The sequence below is a fragment of the Chrysemys picta genome, chromosome 2 (assembly GCF_011386835.1).
Source record: "Chrysemys picta bellii isolate R12L10 chromosome 2, ASM1138683v2, whole genome shotgun sequence".
Lineage (NCBI taxonomy): Eukaryota > Metazoa > Chordata > Testudines > Emydidae > Chrysemys > Chrysemys picta.
Window position 1 is genome coordinate 29152238 of NC_088792.1, and position 20290 is coordinate 29172527.

Here is a 20290-nt window from a genome sequence, read left to right on the forward strand (position 1 = left end):
CATATAGCCTCTTGCTACTGCCTACAGTTAATGGATTAGGGCCAGACTTCTAAAGGTATTTAGGTGCCTAAAGATGAAAATAGGTGCACCAGTGGGATTTTCAAAAGTGCCTAGTGGCCCTGGGTTCAACTTCTGTTGACAATCAAGCAACACGTTTAATTTATCGATTTTAGATTTATAAAATCCTCATTATGTTACTCTGAGCATGTATTAATTCATAAGATATAAACAATTAAACCAACACATCAGCTAAAGCAATCCTATTTAAACGATCTCAGTAAACGCCCCCTCTTTCTCTAAAGAAGCTAATCTTCCTCAACCCGGCCCCTCAGGGAAAAATATAGGATATGAACAGCGCCCACAGCTTGTACATCCATTCCCTAATGGAAAACCATTTTATGCAAACACCCACACAGATAGTTGCATATACAAGAGAAACTGTAGTTTGCTCCGTGCAGGTGCACTGGTGAGCATCAGGGAGGATGCAAAGAGCACATTATCTCCTCTAGCGTACCTGTGTAGGATGCAGAAGCCATGCTGAAGCAGTTGCTCTAAATACCAGAAGATTGGTTAGCACTGTCTGTGGTACAGAACACATGGCCTGGTTCTCACACAAACCTGCTAGTGCCTGAAGACCAATACTGGGGGAATACACACTGTGCCTTTTAAGAGCTGTTGCTTTCTGAGTGCATTGGCCTCTTGGAGGCATTCTACCTGATTAGCACTATGCTGGCATAATGACTCCAGTCTCTACCGCTCCAGTGCTATTCTCACATATACTCCAGTGCACCTCTGGTTGAACATGGTGCACATCACTGAACTCATGGTGTAGGGATACTGGAAAGCATAATATATATATATGTGTGTGTTCCACAAAGGTCTACAAAACCTAACCTGCCAAAATTTCACACCCAACAATCTACTGGGAAATATAGTGCTTACAATTCTGCTTTCTTGGCTGGCCCCTCTCTTACTGCTGGAATATACTCTTTGAAAAGATTTAGTGGTACCGTTAAGTGGTATTTATCCTCCTAGCCAAACCTATAGCATCCCAGTATGATGCAGTATGTATCCAGCCACGCTGATGCAATGTATAGTCATGTCATGATGCAGAAAGAGATTGGGGGAACCCATTCCAAATATATTTGTGAATTTTAACACCCTGCAAGCTAACTTGGCAAGACAAGGAACAAACCCACCAAAGCCAGTATTTCTGATTGGTTGTGGGCCTGAGGCAACTAATGGACTTTGATGTAATGCAGAAAACATCATCCTGTATAACAAATCCAAAAATTGTGGACCATTGTCCACAAGCAGAATCAACACAAGCAGAATCAGTGAATATGATTTAAAAAGACACAGGTAAAGAATTGCAGGCTTATTAGTCCTGTTTTTATTCAACAATAGTTTTTAAGCATCCAGGGGGCCCATTATTTGCCACTCTTGCACTAACAAACACTCCAGTAGTAACGTATATTTTTAAAACAGTGTGTAACAATTCTGTTTTACTATAACAATAAATTGCAAAAAAAATTGCAGTACACACAATTTCAAAAATGCTACAATCCCACAGAGCAATCAGCAACAGGCATAGTTGCATTTACGGTCCCAATAAATTCATCAGAATCTGTTAACATTCCATGTCTCTAGATATAATCTGGAGTGCACTAACTTTACATAATAAAGTCTGTTAGGGAGTATAAGAAACATCAAACACATATGCATACAAAATTCTCGGCATCCGCAGACTGAGATAAAACATATGGAACTCACATGTCCTCAACTGTGATATCTTTCAGGATCTGGCAGTAATCCACATTCCACACTGCCTGGTCGTCCCAAACTTTGGATGCCAGTAGAATTGCACCCAGTACAATTCGCTTCCAGTTTGCTGGACAAATATCTATCTCTGCGTAAGTTAACAGTCTTTCAAGATATACCTGGGAAGACATGTTATAACCAAAACTTAGTATATTCTTCTACTTAATAGAAATATTAGGGAAAAAATGTATTCTAAACAACTCATTCCACCTATTTTAACTCAATGATCTAATCCCGTGAAGTTTGTTTTGGAAAGGAAAGAAGGGTTTCATCCATTCATACAAAACCAAATTAAAGGTTGGATCTGGTCAATCTATGTTTTGGTTATGACTTCTTTCCTTTCTGATCTTAATCTTAGCACAAGAAAACAAAATTTTAGCAGAGTTTGCAATTGTCTTTAATGAATCCACTCATATTAATCAGCATTTGAATGCCTTTTGACATAACAGTGAAAAAAACAAGGGCAGGCTAACAATGCTGTGCACTGACAATTATAGAACAATTTAAGTCATGGGTGTAATCCCGGAGAATCAGTTATCAAGCAATATACACTTATAAAAACAGTTACATGTGATGAAAATTACACAGAACGCCTCTGTTACATTGGTCTGCACTTAAGAAGCTTATTTGCACCTTGAGTATGGTGAGATCCTAATTGTCCTGTTTATAACATTGTTTTAAAAGGACTCTGAATCTATATATGCCTACAGTGTCCCATACGTTATGACTATGCCACTGTCATCAGGGAGAAAGATCAGATACCGTCTCAGTGAAAGGATTTTTCCTTTCTCTCATGTGAAAGGGTTTCATACATTTCTTGTTGATCAGAGATTATTTCCAAACCTTCTAATAAACACTTTGGTTATTTTTTACACTATATCAAACACAAAAAATGAAAAGTAATAAACGTGCTACACAAAACAATAAGGATTTGTAGGGCATCACGGGTAACGTTAACTTCTTCAGAAAATAAGAAACTCTAGAGATTTAAGTGATACCAAGAACAGCAAGGACCTAGAAATGTGAAGCTGGACCTCACAAGATCCTTAAATCAGCATGTGGTGATGGAGATGGTTGGGCTTTTAATCTTTAGCTATCATTTGCTGAGTTTGAAACCTACTCTGTTGTGTGTAAGTTTTGTGCATGTCTAATTCCTAAGTGCATGAGTACAAGTTTAGGTTTAAATGGAAGACAATATTTGTTTACTATAATACTTCATGCCAAATTCACTCACTAAATATAACCCTAACATTTGGAGATTGACTATCATGCACCTTATGTGTCAGGTAGTATTATTTCCATTCAGGTCACACAAAAGGTTTGGCCAATGGACATAACTTCAGACTGCACATAAAGCTAATTCACTGAAGCCAGAGAACTTTGACTTTTCCACCTCACTCATTGATTTTTTGGTTAGGGATTCATTTTGAAAAGACTGAACACCTAGCTCACAGACACATGACTGGTTTTCTAACTGCCTGCTAACACCCAATTGCAAGGAAATGGGAATCCATGGAAAATCATTGTTTACAAATAAGCACAAAGACTGGTATTACTCCTGTAACTGCACAGACATGAAATAGGGAGAGCACCTGACCCTTACTGTGGTGAAACTTTTAATAATCTCAGATTACTGTATTTACAATTTGACATAAAAGAAATATACATAATAATCAACATTCAATATTGTTTGTTGCTGTTTAGAAAGACTGAAAGAAGCAACTACGTTTCAGCATAACACGAGGTCCTGTGATCTCAGAACTGATTAATTCAAGTATTTGTCTTTATTGCATCTTTTAAAAATAACACAATTATAAATACAAATTTGTTTTTGGAGCTCTGCTCATGTAAGCACTCCAGGTACTATATGAAAATAAATACTATGATTAAAATCACATTTTAAGAGAATAACAAACACTCACTGAAAATTATACAAAAAAGGTGGCAAATCCAACACTAGGAAAGAGATGTGGCCAGAAAAGTAAAAGTGAAGAGAGAGGACTGATCTGGATGTTGAAGAGGAATAATTTCAACACTCCAGGGCCCACCAATATGACTATCAACCTGCTAAAACCAACCTCCAGTGATGGCATCATTGAAAAGGTGGTGAAAAATATTTCACATGTAGCCAGAGCACAGACCATTCAATGGTGCCAATTTAAACTCAATCTGCCACTTCATGAACTGCCAGCATAAAGAGTGTTACACAACTGCAGTTGTTCACAATGCAGACTGCAAATCTGCTTACAGGTTCGAACAAGCCACAACCAACAGGAATGTCCTGTTGTGAGCTGGGTTAAACAGGAGACTGAATTTCAGGAAAATACAAAGTAACGCATTAGGAGAAAAATAATCCCAAAACACGGACAGATATTCAGTGGGAGGGAGAAACTTATGAAAACTGTAATGCCAAAGGGACCTAGAGCCAAACTCAGCTTTGTTGTAAAATGGGGCAGCTCCACTGAAGTCACTGGAGTTACACTTGCTCTCCACTGTGATGGTGAACAATATATTAGAGACGGCAGGAAATTCAACTAATACCATTTTGAGCTTCATATAGACAGTCATATCATATCACATCTAACAGGGACGTAACAGTCCCTCTCTATACAGCTCTAGTTTGATCACAACCACGATATTGTATTCAGTTCTGGGTAGAAGCAGAAAAGCATTGACAAACTGGAGGGAATTGAGAGAAGAGCAAGGAAAATGACAGATCTGTAAGTAGGCATTTTAGCGCCCTGGACGAGCAAGCATATTTGAGCCCCCTACCGTTAGTTTTGAGATGATCTGAGTTAGGATATTACAGAGGAATGATAATGATTTTTGTAGTGAGATGAGGCCCTGAAACAAACCCTTGGTATCAGAGGCCTGGTCTGAGGCCTGAACTAAAGTAAAGCAAAGTTAAGCTGTGAGCCAGAGGCAGGCCCTGCTCACAAAAGTTGGCAAGAAGAAGGCTGCTAATTGGACATATACACATATCTAAAGGGTATCAAGTACTAATAGGATAAACATTGCAGGATGGCACCAGAACATTCCGGTACGAATACATTCCACAGAGATCATAGAATCATAGAATATTAGGGTGGAAGAGACCTCAGGAGGTCATCTAGTCCAATCCCCTACTCAAAGCAGGACCAACACCAACTAAATCATCCGAGCCCAGGCTTTGTCAAGCCAGGCCTTAAAAACCCCCAAGGATGGAGATTCCACCACCTCCCTAGGTAACCCATTTCAGTGCTTCCCCACCTTTCCAGTGAAATAGTGTTTCCTAATATCCAACCTAGACCTCCCCCACTGCAACTTGAGACCATTGCTTCTTGTTCTGTCATCTGCCACCACTGAGAACAGCCTAGCTCCATCCTCTTTGGAACCCCCCTTCAGGTTATTGAAAGCTACTATCAAATCCCCCCTAACTCTTCTCTTCTGCAGCCTAAATAACTCCAGTTCCCTCAGCCTTTCCTCGTAAGTCATGTGCCCCAGCCCCATAATCATTTTCGTTGCCCTCCACAGGACTCTCTCCAATTTGTCCACATCCATTCTGTAGTGGGGGGACCAAAAATGGAAGCAATACTCCAGGTGTGAACATAAGAACATAAGAATGGCTGTACTGGGTCAGACCAAAGGTCCATCTAGCCCAGTATCCTGTCTACCACAGTGGCCAATGCCAGGTGCCCCAGAGGGAGAGAACCTAACAGGTAATGATCAAGTGATCTCTCTCCTGCCATCCATCTCCACTCTCTGACAAACAGAGACTAGGGCTTCACCAGTGCCGAATAGAGTGGAATAATCAATTCCCTTGATCTCCTGGCAATGCTCCTACTAATACAGCCCAATAAGCCTTGGCCTTCTAGGAACAAGGGCACACTGCTGACTCATATCCAGCTTCTCGTCCACTGTAATCCCCAGGTCCTTTTCTGCAGAACTGCTGCTTAGCCAGTCGGTCCCCAGCCTGTAGCGGTGCATGGGATTCTTCCTTCCTAAGTGCAGAACTCTGCACTTGTCCTTGTTGAACCTCATCAGATTTATTTTGGCCCAATCCTCCAATTTGTCTAGGAGATGAGGAGGAATAGGCTGACTCATCCTAAAAGAGTCAAAAGGATAATATAATGGATAGACTTGTTGGTTTGAACCAACATGTACCAGGAGAGAGGCAGCGCCCCAACATTCAGAGGGGCTGTACCTCAATGCATCAGAAGTGATGTGTAACATGTTTGTACCTGTGTATAAGAATGGATCCCTGAGTGGATGTCTTTGTCCAGCCTAGGAGGCAGTGGAGAGTCCCGCCACTGACTGAGCTGCGTCCATTGTCAGGGGGCACATATTCATAGTATATCCGGTAGAGTCTGTGGGAAACTATTACTGTGCTTTGTTTGACAATAAACCTGGCTGCGTGCCTTTGTACCTTATCGGAGTCTGTGGTCATTGGGGGTTCTCTCAGGGTCTGCTGTGTCAGCGATCTGCGCAGAGCCGGGGCAGCAGGCAGAGGGAACACACGCACACGGTTATCAACATTGGACAGAGCAGAGCACCACACCGGTGACATCTGACGACACACTTATTTTTGCATATTAGTACAGTACATAGACAATAAAAGCTACTGCACGATTCTTTTAGGTGCTACATTAATTTTCACACAATCTTTTAACATCCCTATAGTATCTTCCTACATAACCTTTAAATAAACTCATTGATAGGTACTGAAAAAAAACATGGACTGAAAATAATTGTAACATAAATATGGATATTGCAATGACTTAATGACATGAAACATTCAGAAAGACATAAAATTGTATTTCTGTTTATAGAAGGGTGATACTGGTGGTTTTCCATCACCCCACAGTGATGGAACAAACAGCCACCTCTCTCGATGACACATAGGAGAATAAGAGGGACTCAAGAGTAAACAAAGAACGAATTTACCTCAGAGGCAGATTATCTAGCAACTGAATTACCAACATGGCATCTGACTCTCTATAAGAAGAGGCCACCCTTTCTCTGGCCTTTATATGAGGGAGACAGCCTTTTTGGGGGGTGGGAAAGTTGTAATATTGATTATTGCTTCTTGGTACAATATTTATGTTTGGCTTATACCTGATCATTTCTCCTCCTGAATCCTGCCAAGCAAACTGTGATTATGCCCCTTTAAAGGTGAAGGACTCTAGCAGCATGGCTTGTTTGTGTAAGGCCAGTTGGGAAGTATCATTCAGTTGGGGAAGCATGTTGTGACAGCTGATAAGAGCCATGATGCAGCCTGCATCTTGACAGGGAGTTAGATTAGATGACCCTTGCAGTCCCTTCTAGCTCTATGACATTTGATTTCTGGCCAGGCGAGGCCCCTCTCGCCTAAATGTGGAGACAGAAGAAAGTATATGGCTGTGGTGACTGTGAAATCAGATTATGCTGTGCTTCAGTGAGAGAAATGCCAGTGCCAGGGTTATAATGGCTAGATGGACATATCACCAAGGTGATGGCCCCGGTGTCGTAGAGACAGGTGTCAGGAATAGACTGGCTGGGTCACTGCCTAGAATGCTAAAAGCACAGGTCACAGTGGACATACTTCTTCGCCAGTGCATATCTTACCATCAGCCTCAATCCAGATCTGTGCCCAGTGCGGATTTCCCTACTGAGCACTTCACCTGTATTGCAAATGTCCTGTATTTTTTATCTGTCATGGCCCAACTGGAAAATTGTTCCTAGCCCAGAATTAGAGGCATTTTAAAAGAAAAGCCAAGGGGGTGTTCAGCATCCTGGGCCAATCTGCCCTGAAGGTGTCAGTTCCCTGATGCGTGAGTGCACCTTGCTGGCCAGTGAATGGAGCATTATAACAATGGATCAGAGGGAGGCTCCTTATTCTGTTCTCTGTAATAACCGTTGAATCAAGCTGGGGCTGCAACAAGTAAGGACAGGTCACAGTAACAGGAAAACACAGCTAAAGGAGGGAGCAGGGTGTGTTTTACCTACTCTGAGTGTCCACTAAAAACTTAAGGCACGTTTTACTTGTGCAGTGTTTACTTTCTTTGTTTCTACTGTTGCTTCCCGTAATTGTAAATCACAAGCAGCCCAGGACATCTCCATTTTTCTTGTCTGAACACTTCCTCCTCAGCATGGAAGCCCCTCTGCCCACACCCTATTTTTGTAAACAGGGCAGGTGGATCATCCCATCACAGTAATGCTTACCTCCTCTGCCTCGAACTGTATCAGGGCTTTGCCCTCTGCCACCATCTGGCAGTGCCTCAGTGCTGGCCTGAACACCGGCTCTTACCTCCCTCCCCCAGTTTTACTCCTCAGCCCCCCTCCTGCCCCTGCCTCCAGCTGTTTGGAGTTTGCCTCCTGGCCCGCAGTCAGTTTCCACCCCTTGCTCAGACTCTGCCCATCCCCCTCAACTTGTCCCCTTTAACCTTTTTAATCCTTAGTGAGGGCAGCAGCTTCAGCTAAGTAGGAGCCAAGCAGCACTCAGCACCCTGAACACCTGCTGCCCTGCCAGGGTCCTAGTCCTGGGAAGCCTGCTCCCGGCAGGGTCACTGGGCCTGTGAACCTGCCAGAATGGGGGTGAGGGGGCTGGAAAATGGGAGAGGGGAGGAAATATTAGAAGAGCTAAATATGTATAGCTTGGCTCAAAGAAGATTAAGGACATGAGACACAGATATTTGAAGACTGTAAACACCAAGAAGAAAGAAGAATTATTTAGGATACAGGGAATATAGACTAGAAATAACAGGCTAATGTAAATAAGAGCATATTTAGGATAGAGGGGTAATTCTCCTTGGGGAAGGAGGCATGGCCAGCACCCTTTCCTGGGGGCCTGCAGCTTTAGAATCAAGTTAGGACTCCAGAGAACACTATTTTATTCTTATACTACCCTCATCACCATAGTATTCAAGCACCGTCTAGTAACCCATTAAGCAATCTGTCCTGTTTGGTTGGTTCTCTCTCTTATCCTCTCTCCAATAGGAGAACTGAGTGCGCAGCTTAGAGCTCTATTTTGGTGGAGTTTTGTTTTTTTAAATGTACATGCTGTTATGCACTTACGTTAGAGAAGGCAGGTCTAAGGAGTGTGCCTGGCACTTGAAAGGTTTCTAACGGTCCTTAGCTTCTGCAGGAGTTCCTTCCACAGTCTCAGACCAGTTCCCCGTCTCCTGCACAGATGGGCTTTACCCTTATGATAGTTAAATTGTGCCAGAAGAACGGAGCTGTGGGTTACGGTCTTCATCCCAGTGCTTCAGGCCATCTCTTAGTATGCTGGGCCCAGACCATGAAGCGCCTTGAAAATAAGGATCAAGACTTTGAACTTGACTCAATATTGTACAGGAAGTCAGTGTAGAAATTAGAGAATGGGTCTGATGTTCTCGTGGTAGCCTGTGTAGCTGAGGAGATACAATGCTATGTTCTGGCTAGTGGAAGCTCCTGGGGAGAGATGCTAAATCAGCACCAACTTTTGGAGCTGTTCCAGCTGGCTCTGGGCCCATTTACAGAGCAAGGCTTTTGGGTGATTATCACCATTGTATCCCTAATTTTAGGCAGATTCACTGGCAGCGAGGGACCAAAACTTGGCTTCCGCTGGCACAAGCCAGGAAATGGCTCTGGGCTCAAAAAAAAAAAAAAAAAGCTGGGTATTTACTTGTGCAATTCCCGTTAGTAGTCACGTCATTTGTGCAGCTAAGTCTCTGCACATTTAGCACTCGGGTAAACAGATCTTCTCACTAATTTCAATACAATTTTTGTATCATATAGACCTAAGATTTATATTGTGCTTTTATATTGTCATTGCTAAACTCATCTTCTAGTTGTCCTTCTTTCTTAACATACAAAAATAATATACCCTCTCTATTTTCCTGTCTTCAGGATCAGTTGCTATAAAGGTGACTAATAACCTGAATTTTAAAAGATCATCTTAGGGAAGTATGTTATAAAATGTACTAATCTGAATACTGGAGGAAATGAATCTGTACCTGAAAGACTCAGGAGAAGCAATCTGTCATCTTTATTGAAGACTCATCTCCACGTGACTATCTCAGTAGATTTTTCTGTTACAGAACCATAAGTAATACAATATAATTACCATGTATGGTGTCCAGAAGCCACGAGTTAAATGCCATGAATTACCTTCACCCACTTAAAATAGTTTGATCCATCTTTAGAAATAGCCTTAACAGATTGCAGACATTCTGGAATAGCACTTTATTTCCATGTAATTGATCCCTAGAGACTTGTCTTTCTGACACTAGGTTTATGCAGATGAAAGTCCACAATGCTTCCCTAGCTAAACATTCACAGAGCTAGATTCTAAAAACTAAAAGTACTTACCTACCCCTAGTTCACTTCCCCATTCCTCTCAGTATTTCCAGAACCTCCAAAACCCATCTTTACCCAATGATAATCATTACTAGTGTGGCTTTAAGACTCCAACAAGCATGATTATAGAGTCTACAGTTTGGCTCTCAGGTTGATTGGCAACAAGACTGTCATACAGTGAGCTCAGTTCTTATTTAAACAAACACCAGAGGACAGAAAATGTTGGTGGCCCTTGGCCAAAGAAGATACGACTTTGCTTTTATTATCTGAGACTGCAAAACAGGTCGGACCCCCGCCACACACACATACTATTTTTCCTTTAAACACTAACTGCACTTCAATCCTTAAAAGAAACCTTGTTTACATATTTTGGTTACTTGAATGCTCTGCTCTGCTGTGGAAAATCTTAAGTAATGCTCATTTTAAAAAATTCTTACTTTGAAATATGCCATGCCCCCAAACTCAGAAGCACTGGTCCTTATAGTAAAAACAAAAACTTTCTTGATATATCTGCCACCTAAGCTGGCCTTATCTGCATGTCTGTATTACATTTGTCCATTAATAATGTCAAGCCCCAGCTACATACAACAGATTTTCCTGTAGAAAAGTTGGCATCTTTGTATTTCACTGTAACCACAAATGAAATTATTGTAAAGCAAACTTTTGGGTATTTTTAATAATACAAACATAAAATAACAGAATTAAAGCTAAAATCTCAGTCAGAATAGAAATAATTCTGGCTTTTTCTTGGCCATTTCACAGACTTACACCAAATATCTGATTGGAGGTTACACTCAGGACATTAGCAGCCTAATATTTTAGCCATAAATTAAACTGCTTAGGTGATTTTTCCTTGCTGTGAATACCTTTCTGGTGACACACTAATAGTTGAATAATATTTATTACATACTTCAAAGCCCACCAACAGGATGCAAGACTTTTTGAAGGAAGGGAAGACTAGAACTGAGATGGTATTGATTTGTTTTCTTTGAATGAGAGCTAGGAAAAATTCGGAATGCCATCCCATGGGAAATTCCAATATTTAAAATTTTGTTTTCCTCCCAAATTGGGACAAAACGTTGAATACCAAAATTTTTGTTCAAAGAAATATTGAAAAAACACATTCTATTCAGAAATATCAAAGCATTTCATCTGAATGTTTTCTGGTCCAAACAAAACATTTAGATATTCCCAAATCATATTTTTGGCTTATTGAACTGACCCCAAACACTTTGCTTTTAGTCAGTTCAGCATTTAACTGCACTTCCCCCAGTATGAGCAACTGCCTCATAGGAGTTACGGTTCGAGATCTTGATATTCAATTCCCCTTTACAGGCCAGGCTTCCTGGCCAGACTACATCTCCCATGATGCACCTGTACTCCCGTGACTTCCATGATACACCACACAGATTGCCAGAGGAGAGGCCATGTTGTATTAAGGGAGATGAGGTCCTCAAGGGAAGCCAGCCAGCCCACAGGAGAGAAAGGAGTATGAACTACAAGTCCCATCAGCAATGCACCACAGTGGGAAAATGCAGCTTAATGTTAAACTGACTCAAAATAAAACCTTTTTAGATAATTTCAACAAACCAAAATATTCCAGTTCAGGTTGAACTGACTCAAAATGAAGTGTTTCATTTTTATTTTTCCCAATGGAAAACCACATTTTTTTTGTTGTTGAAAAATTGAAATGTTCCTAAAGAAAATGTTGATTTTGAAGAAACTATTTGCTGTTCCCAACCAGCTCTACTTTTAATGGCTGTTTTTATCTTCAGACAAAACGGAGGCTATGTAGGGAGCACTGAAAAGAAATAACTTGAAATTGCCATCTCTATTGCAACACTGGCAAGATTCAGACAAGTTGGTTGTGTGGCGGATTAGATGTTTCAGTGACAGAGCAGCTGTAAGAAAACAGGAGTAATTTGAACAGGAGTACTTGTGGCACCTTAGAGACTAACAAATTTATTAGAGCATAAGCTTTCGTGGACTACAGCCCACTTCTTCGGAGTAATTTGGTATACCTTTCCTGTTCTGCAAAACGCAAGAACTCTGTTGACCTGCACAGTTCTGCACTGAAAGCATTTAATTTTGCAACAAGCTTCACAAAAGGCTCAGACCTGTGAAGTGCTGACCGCCTTCTGAAGTCAACAAGAACTGAAGGAACTTGTGGGCTCAGGCCACTGAAAATTCTTCAATACTGGGTGCCTAAAATTTAGGCACCTAAATGATTCAGTGGCCAATTTCCAGTGGTGCTGAGTACTACCTGCTGTAGTCCCTCTGCAGAAAAGAAAAAAATAATAATTTCAAGCCACTTTTACTCAGACGCCTAAATATGCATCTAGGCGCCCAAGTTAAAAAATGTTCATCTAAGAACTTTAGAAATCCCAATCCACTTAAACAAGAGCCCAGTGGAGCAATGAAGTGGTAATAGTAGAGATTAATTATGTCAAAATCAAATTTATTGCAGATTTGGGTACAGTGAAAACCAGGAATTGTGAAAACTGTAGCAGAGGTACTTTTTTAGACTAGATAATACCTTTTCTGATTGAGAGATGTGGGGTCAAATAAAGGGTAGATTCAGAATGCCCATTACATACATCATCCAACCCAATCCATGTAAACTACTCAGAAAGGGTTGGAGACGGGGGACAAATTTGCTTACTTTGCTTAAAATTCACTATCCAGTCAAAATGGCTAGTTACATGTGAAAAGTTTATACAACAATGACTATCACTGGGAAAACAAAATCCCTGATTAACTATCTCACCTTAAAAAGATAACAGAGTAGCAGATGTGCAGAATTAATAATTACGTATTTCTAATACAAAAGTCACTTGTTAGCCATACTTGAATGTTTTTGGAGAGAGAGAGAAAGCACAAAGGAGCAAGTGGGCAGCCAACCTATGGCTAACTGAGCTGATGGAAATCACCTGGCATTATCAGAATGTTATAAAATTCTCAGACAAAATACCAGCAGTAGGAGCAAGGCCTCTGCCAAACATACCTTCATTTCTCATCAGCCAACAATCAACCAAGAAGGAAAAATGAAGGACTTTTTAGCATCGTAAAGGTAGAAACAAAGCCTCTTCTCATGATGTTTTTTCAGTGCTGTGGGTCAGATTCTGATTTGAATTTTACCACCGAAACTTCATTGATTTCAGTGGAATCACTAGATTTACACTGGTGTACCTGACAAGAGAGTCCAGCCTATGCTGTTTAAGGTTCCAATCCTGCAGCTGGTAGTGTGCAGTTGTACCTGTATGGACCCAAATCTGCTGCAGTAGCAGTCCCTGTGAGCACAGTAATCTGCCCACACACACTCAGTTGTGAGACTTGGGCCTAGATGTTGTTATCCCCCACATACCACATGAAGGCACAGTTTCCATTCCAATGCACATCAACAAAGTAGAAAGGAATAAATACATCTTTTTCTTCGCAAGTACAAAAGTTTGGTGCATCCCAATGTCTGAAACTGAAAAGGGATTGGCATGGAAAGTTTATTGTACGTACTGGTGCTAAAGTAACTTTTGCTAGGCACTGAAAGATGCTTACGGGCTCAAATCCAACCACTGAACTGCCATATGCTTCTGTTCTGAGAGATTAGCCAGCTCCCTGCTGACTCTGTCCAAAAACAACTTCATGCTTTGCACTTGCTCAGCTGGGCACCTAACATGTTCCAGACAGACCTGGTGCCATTCATTTTGTAGAAGAGGATATCCTGGCATGATACTGCCGGCAGAGGTACAAGCTTGTCCAATTTTGAAATGAGACCAAATGTGAAAAGTAGTGAAGTATTTAGCTGCAAAAATCTCTGAAAAAGGTGGCCAAAAATAAAAACTATTATTATTATTAATTATTATTATCATTATTAACACACACACCAGATATTTAACATCAAACCTTAGGTGAATCAGGAGAAACTCAAGTGTTCATAACCTCTGATTTTGCCTCAAAATTTCATCCAATTTCTCTTGGAAAAAAAGATGCAGCTAAAAGACACTCAGACTATTATATGATATTTATTTTCCATTCTCCTTGTGACATTGGGCCTCACTATTCCTTCTTAACACAGCCAGGATTCCCACTGACTTAAGTGGAAGTTCTGGGTTCACAAGGAATGGAAGTTCAAGATCATTAACTCAGAAATCTAAAAATAAAACCACATTCCCCGAGTGAATTTGTCCTTTTTCCTTTGGAAAAAAAAATAGATTCCCCCCACTCTCTGAAATTTTGCTTCTTTGCAATATTTCTACTGAAGCAGAAGTCAACACAGTTCCATGTTGTTTTCTTGTGTAATTATGCACCGTCACAGATGCTACTAGTAGGAAAGTCACAGCTCCAAAGAAAAGCATTTGTAGTCATTACTGCAGAATTACCGCAGACCAGCGGGTTTTGCTTTGGTTTTTTTTCTTAAATCACCACCAGGTATGTGATATTGTATAGAAGATAGAGAACTGAGCCCAACAGGAGTGTTTTGGCTTTGTCTCACTGCCCAAAAAAAGAAATGGGAGGTAGCGATCTTAAATTTCCTAGACAGTGAATTTAGGATTGATATATAATATGGAGCAGATTTTATGTCAGATGATAACCTTATGCTGCCACATGAATCTTTGGACATAATAGGATATCAAAATTAAACAAAAGCTAAAGAATAGCATTGTGGCAATTTACTTTTCTTTTTTAAATGACAAGATTTTATTAAATAAGCATCTAGGGCAGCTTTTATAAGATTGTCACTAGCAAGAGGAATGGTGGCCAGCACGTGGAAGGGTTTTCATATCTTGAGTTTGTCAGATATTCAATAGGGCTGTGACAGCTGTAGAATTCATGTCACTAGGAGAGATTAAGTAGTATGGTGGGGGGACATATTTCACTAACTGAGTACCCATTCCTCCCCTTCCTCTTACCTCAGCTACCACCTTTGTGATTCACAATGGGCTGTCACACTATGGCTAATGGGGCTTCCCGCTCCATAAAGGATACCTTTCTATTTTCAAGAAAATCCACTCCTATCTGGTGAAAATGGTTTGCAGACACCCAGCAAAATCAATAATCAGAAAGAAAAATAGCCTTCTCCTCCACGCGTCAATTTAGCAAGTCAAACACATGTTTTTAGATTAAACAAATTTTCACTGGCAGTTAAAAGTCGGAATACTCGCTGTAAATGCAACCAATACCTGTAACAGGAGGGCAAGTTTTTCTTCTCTACACATGTGTGTACACACACAGCCCCCCTCCCCCCCCCCCCCACACACACACCCACGAGACCCTATAATTATAATGAAACTGTCTTGCAGGAATACCTGATAGAGAGAGACAGTAAATCACTAAGCAGTAGACTCTCCTTATGAGGAAATACTGCAGGTGGGATGAACTTTCTCTTTACCGCGCTGCAGTGCTCTCTTTATTCTATTGTTGGAAACCTGACTGTTTCCAGGATAGGGAGAACATGGGAACATTTGGTTGGATTCGTTAAATCCATATATTTCATATGGCAAACATTGACTCTCTTATGTAATTAAAATACTCTCATCGCTGTGGCATACTGTGGAGATGAACGTGGTACAAATGCTGAATGTGATCTAGGCACCAACAAATATCGTTTTGTATCTATATTCATCTAAATTTAAAAAAGAATAATTTTGGCTCTCTTAGGTACTCATCTGGCCCCTTTTACCATATTATCTGAGCATCTCACAATCATTTATGTATTTATCCTCACTGCAGCCCTGAGAGGCAGAGAAGGGCTATCACCACCATTTTACAGATAGGGAACTGAGGCACACAGAAACTAAGTGATTTGCCCAAGGTGACACAGGAAGTCTGCAGCAGAGCACAGAATTGATATCCAATGGACCATCCTTCCACCCCAATTCTAGTGATCAGACTGCTTCTGTGTTTGTAGGACAAAGTGACAACATATAACTAGTGAAGACACCTACATAGTGTCCCGTTTTCCTTGAGCTATGGATAATATTAATACTGAGCACTTATACTGAGCTAGCCAATTAAACAGTAACCTTACTAGATCGTGCCACAACCACCCAACCAGCAACATAGAAACTCGAGAGCAATGTTGCTTGGTGGAAACTGATGACGTTCTCTCAGTTTCATCAAGGATAGAAGTACCTCCTAGAGAGGGAAGAGAACATATACCCAATATTCCTTCCTTAAAGCCAGGTCACAGCTTGAGCACAAGCCAGCTATTCACCAAGACAGAAAATGTTATTTAAATGAGTTTTAATCAGCAATAAAATTCATTCTTTCAATTAATGTAGTTTATGTGATGTTATTCTGAACATAAATAATGCAACTTAGTATTTTAACTGTCTCAACCGCGGATATTAATTTCCTCACCTATCAGTACAAGAAATCTCTTCGCAGCTTTGGAGGGCTTTGTGGAAATTAAATCTTTTTGTTTCATTATAAATTAGTTTTGCTGTAATATGAAAGGCTTTAATTGAAATGTTTTAATTAAGCACTTGGAACAGGGATGGGCAAACTATGGCCTGGGGGCTGAATCCAGCCCTTCAGACATTTTAATCTGGCTCTTCAGCACCCACCGGGGAGCAAGGTCCAGGGCTTGCCCCGCTCCAGCGCTCTAGTTGGGGAGTGGGGTCGGGGGCTTGCCCCGCTCCGCGCAGCTCCTGGAAGCAGCGGCATGTCCCCCCTCCGGCTCCTACACGTAGGGGCAGCCAAGGGACTCTGCATGCTGCCCCCACCCCAAGTGCCGCTCCAGCAGCTCCCATTGGCCAGGAACCACAGCCAATGGGACCTGCAGGGGTGGCGCCTGCAGACGAGGCAGCGTGCAGAGCTGCCTGGCCGCGCCTCCGCGTAGGAGCCGGGAGGGGGAGACATGCCACTGCTTCGGGGAGCTGCTTGATGTAAGCAACGCCTGGAGCCTGCACCCCTGGCCCCCTCCCATGCCCAACCCCCTGCCCCAGCCTGAGTCCCCTCTTGCCCTCCGAACCCCTTGGTCCCAGCCAGGAGCACTCTCCTGCAACCCCAACCCCTCATTCCCAGAGCCTGCACCCCCAGCCGGTGCCCTCACTCACCCACACACCCCAACCCTGTGCCCCAGCCCGGAGCCCATTCCCGCACACTGAACTCCTCATTTCTGGACCCACCACAGAGCCCACACCCCCAGCAGGAGCCCTCACCCCCTTCCTGCACCCCAATCTCAAGAGCATTCATGGCCTGCCATACAACTTCCATATCCAGATGTGGCCCTTGGGCCAAAAAGTTTGCCCACTCCTGACTTGAAGCATTACAATGAGAGTTTCGTTTGTCCCTCCCCCCCGCCCCCGGAAAGCAGCTTTTACGACACAGGCTGGGGGTTAATTTCACTTAGTTCTTTCATCAGGTGTATAGACTACAATCGAACCCACCAGTGCACCTGTCCATGCTTCTCAGGCAGCATTGCCAGGGTATGCCTGCATGCCAAGGGGGAAGCAGTGCAGTCACCTCAAGACACCCAACATACTTTGATCTTTGTATATGTTTGTTTTTAATAATATATTGACATATTAAAGAGGGACTGTTAAAAACCCCATAATTCGAGTCTCTTACTTAAGATGCTTTGTGATCCGCTTTCCCAGAGACATGCTGCCTGAGTGCAGGCAAGCCTCCGAGAAGAAGGAATGAGTGGCGGACGGCAGGCTTGTGCAGGGGAGGCTGGTCTCTACTCACAGTCAACATCTCAAAACTCAAAGCACTTGGCAGATTTTGGCTAAAGTTTGTAATGTGACAGCAAAGCCAACTTAGGAGGGTTTAAAAAAAAGAAAAAAAAAAGAAAAGAAGATTACTTTCCATGCAATCAGAGAGATCTGTTTCTAGGCCCCACTGATGGCAATGGTGACATATGAGGAAATGGAAGTCAGAGGTGAAGGGAGAATATTTAACTAATGAATAACATGGTATTAAAAATACTATTGCATCATACTTATAAAAGACATTTTATCCAAAGGTTTGGAAGCACATTACAGAAGTGGGTATTTATTATCCTCATATTTACAGACAGGGATACGGGAGCACTGGGAGATTAATGGTCTGATTTGGAAAAGTCCTGAGCATGTGCAGCTCCCGTTGAGTTCATTGGAAATTACAGGTGCTTTGCACTTCAGAACATCAGGCCATGAATGTCTTGCCCAAACTCATACAACTAGTAAGTGGCACAGCCAGGAACAGAACCCAGGTCACTTGAGTTCACGTCTCAGGTTCCAATCACTAGGGATGCTTGTTAATTAAGACAAAAGAATCGTCAATAATTCAAACGGTATATTTAACTGATGATCAAAATCAAATCAGTTAGCTGTGGGGTTTTATTGTTAATGATTTCTCTACAACAGGAATGGAGGACTGTATGTTCTCCTCCATGTGACCACATTAACAAGATTCCTATGGAAACATGGAGTAGTGCTGTGACAGCCTGATGCAAACCACAGTCGCTACATTATTGCTATGCATAATAAACGCCTGTCTTTTCAACTAGAATGAGGAATCTCTTCCACAATGGCTCACAGAATGTAAATTTGGATAACAGGAGTTCATGTAAGATCATTCCATTGTATTTGACAGTCAGCTCTTTAAATTAAGTACTATTTCTTTAGGAGACAGAGCAATAAACTCATTGTATAAAACTATGGATAGTGGCTGGGCCAAGCAGTTGACTAGTAGCACACTCCAATACCCATGTCCAAGTCACATGTGCCCAGAACAGCAAGGGCTGTAGGGAGCGAACCTTGCACGACTCTCCCCATATTCATGTCTCCTACTGACCAGCAAGAATGGTGCTGACAGACGCTGGAGCAAGCCAAACCCACTGGCTATTCTCTATCAGGGGGAGGGAGGGCTTGAAGAGATGCAAAGCTATAGGGCCTGTCAAAGAGGAAGAATGGGGTCAAACGTCAAGGCTCTGCCTCTCCAATTTCACCTCCTGTCCCCCAAAAATAAACCTGGTAAAAACTGCCCTACAAACTCACTCTGAAGAGGTGAAAATAACCAGCATGTTTGCTTTTTCAAACTCTGAGCCAAGAATGTAGCAAAAACTGTGCCTGAAACCTGAAGAGACTCATCAGGGTCAGTAGGATGGAAATTTCAGGCCAGATTCTCAGCTGGCGGAAATCGGACTACCTCCATTAGCCCATGAAGTCAATGGAGTTATGCCTATTTAAACCAGCTATGGATCTGGCCCTTCATCTTTAGCACTCTATTTTTAGGTAGATAAACTTCATCCTTAGCTATTCAATTGTTCACTGCTATGACATGCCCCTCAAAGACACATACACGACAAGTAAAAACAGCAGCCACCAACATGCTCCAGTCACTCATGCAGCCCTTGTGCATCCATAACTCTTACTAATGCCATTAAGCTACTGACAGTTGTCAAAGAGTCTTTGCTGGAAGCTATAATGACACAGTAAACCTGACCAAAGTGAAATGGTTTCAGTATCTAAAATTCCCACATGTCCAAGACATTTACCCCACCTGAGTATTATATTAATGGCCTGTAATGTTATCACGCTGTGTGAGCAAGATGTAAACCTAACTGTGACACATGCTATACAGCCTCCTGTAAAACTTCAGTAATAACTTCAATAATTTATTCTCCAAGCAAATAACTCAAGTAACTTCCTTAGTCTCTACACAAAGTGTGATGAGAACCAACTCCTAACAACGTCCAGCTCTGTACAGCTGCACAGAAACAAGGGTGGATCTGTTGAATGATTGATGTCATTTCACAGACACTTACCAGGGTGACAATGGCACATTCAGCAGTCAGTTGAGCAGCACTGAATAATGTCCGAACAAAGCGGTAAATCTGTTTCTGCTCTGGGTCGTGTTTGTCATAGTCTGGTGGCACTTCGGATTTCTGGGGAAGAAATATTTTCAAACAGGTGACTGAATCAAAAACACAGGCACAGGGAAAGGCAGTGGACTTTGTCTCATGAAAGACAAGAAGAAGTAGATGAGTTTACCGAAAGGGGATGAAGGTTTTCATCAAAAATATCTAAGAGCATCCTTCCGTCTGTGTCCCTGAAAAGAGAGAAACACTAATTTCACTGCCAGCATAAGACTGCGCATGCCTTTCACAAGCTAAAACAAGTCATCATTAATTGTAGCACTATTTGTGCTGGCCATCTTGGTTTTAAGATGGCTATACTTTGGTATTACA

General features: G+C 41.8%; 1 protein-coding gene across 3 annotated transcripts in view; it reads right to left on the reverse strand.

Moving 5' to 3' along the window:
- Positions 1-20290, reverse strand: part of CCNY (cyclin Y) — a 210989-nt gene that overhangs the window by 19326 nt on the left and 171373 nt on the right. For all 3 annotated transcript variants that reach the window (XM_005291014.5, XM_065582845.1, XM_005291017.5), the window contains 3 exons: positions 20094-20151; positions 19868-19987; positions 1774-1940 (listed from right to left, as the gene is read on the reverse strand). In XM_005291014.5, coding sequence (XP_005291071.1) covers positions 1774-1940; positions 19868-19987; positions 20094-20151 — 345 coding nt within the window. The remainder of the gene's footprint in view (positions 1-1773; positions 1941-19867; positions 19988-20093; positions 20152-20290) is intronic.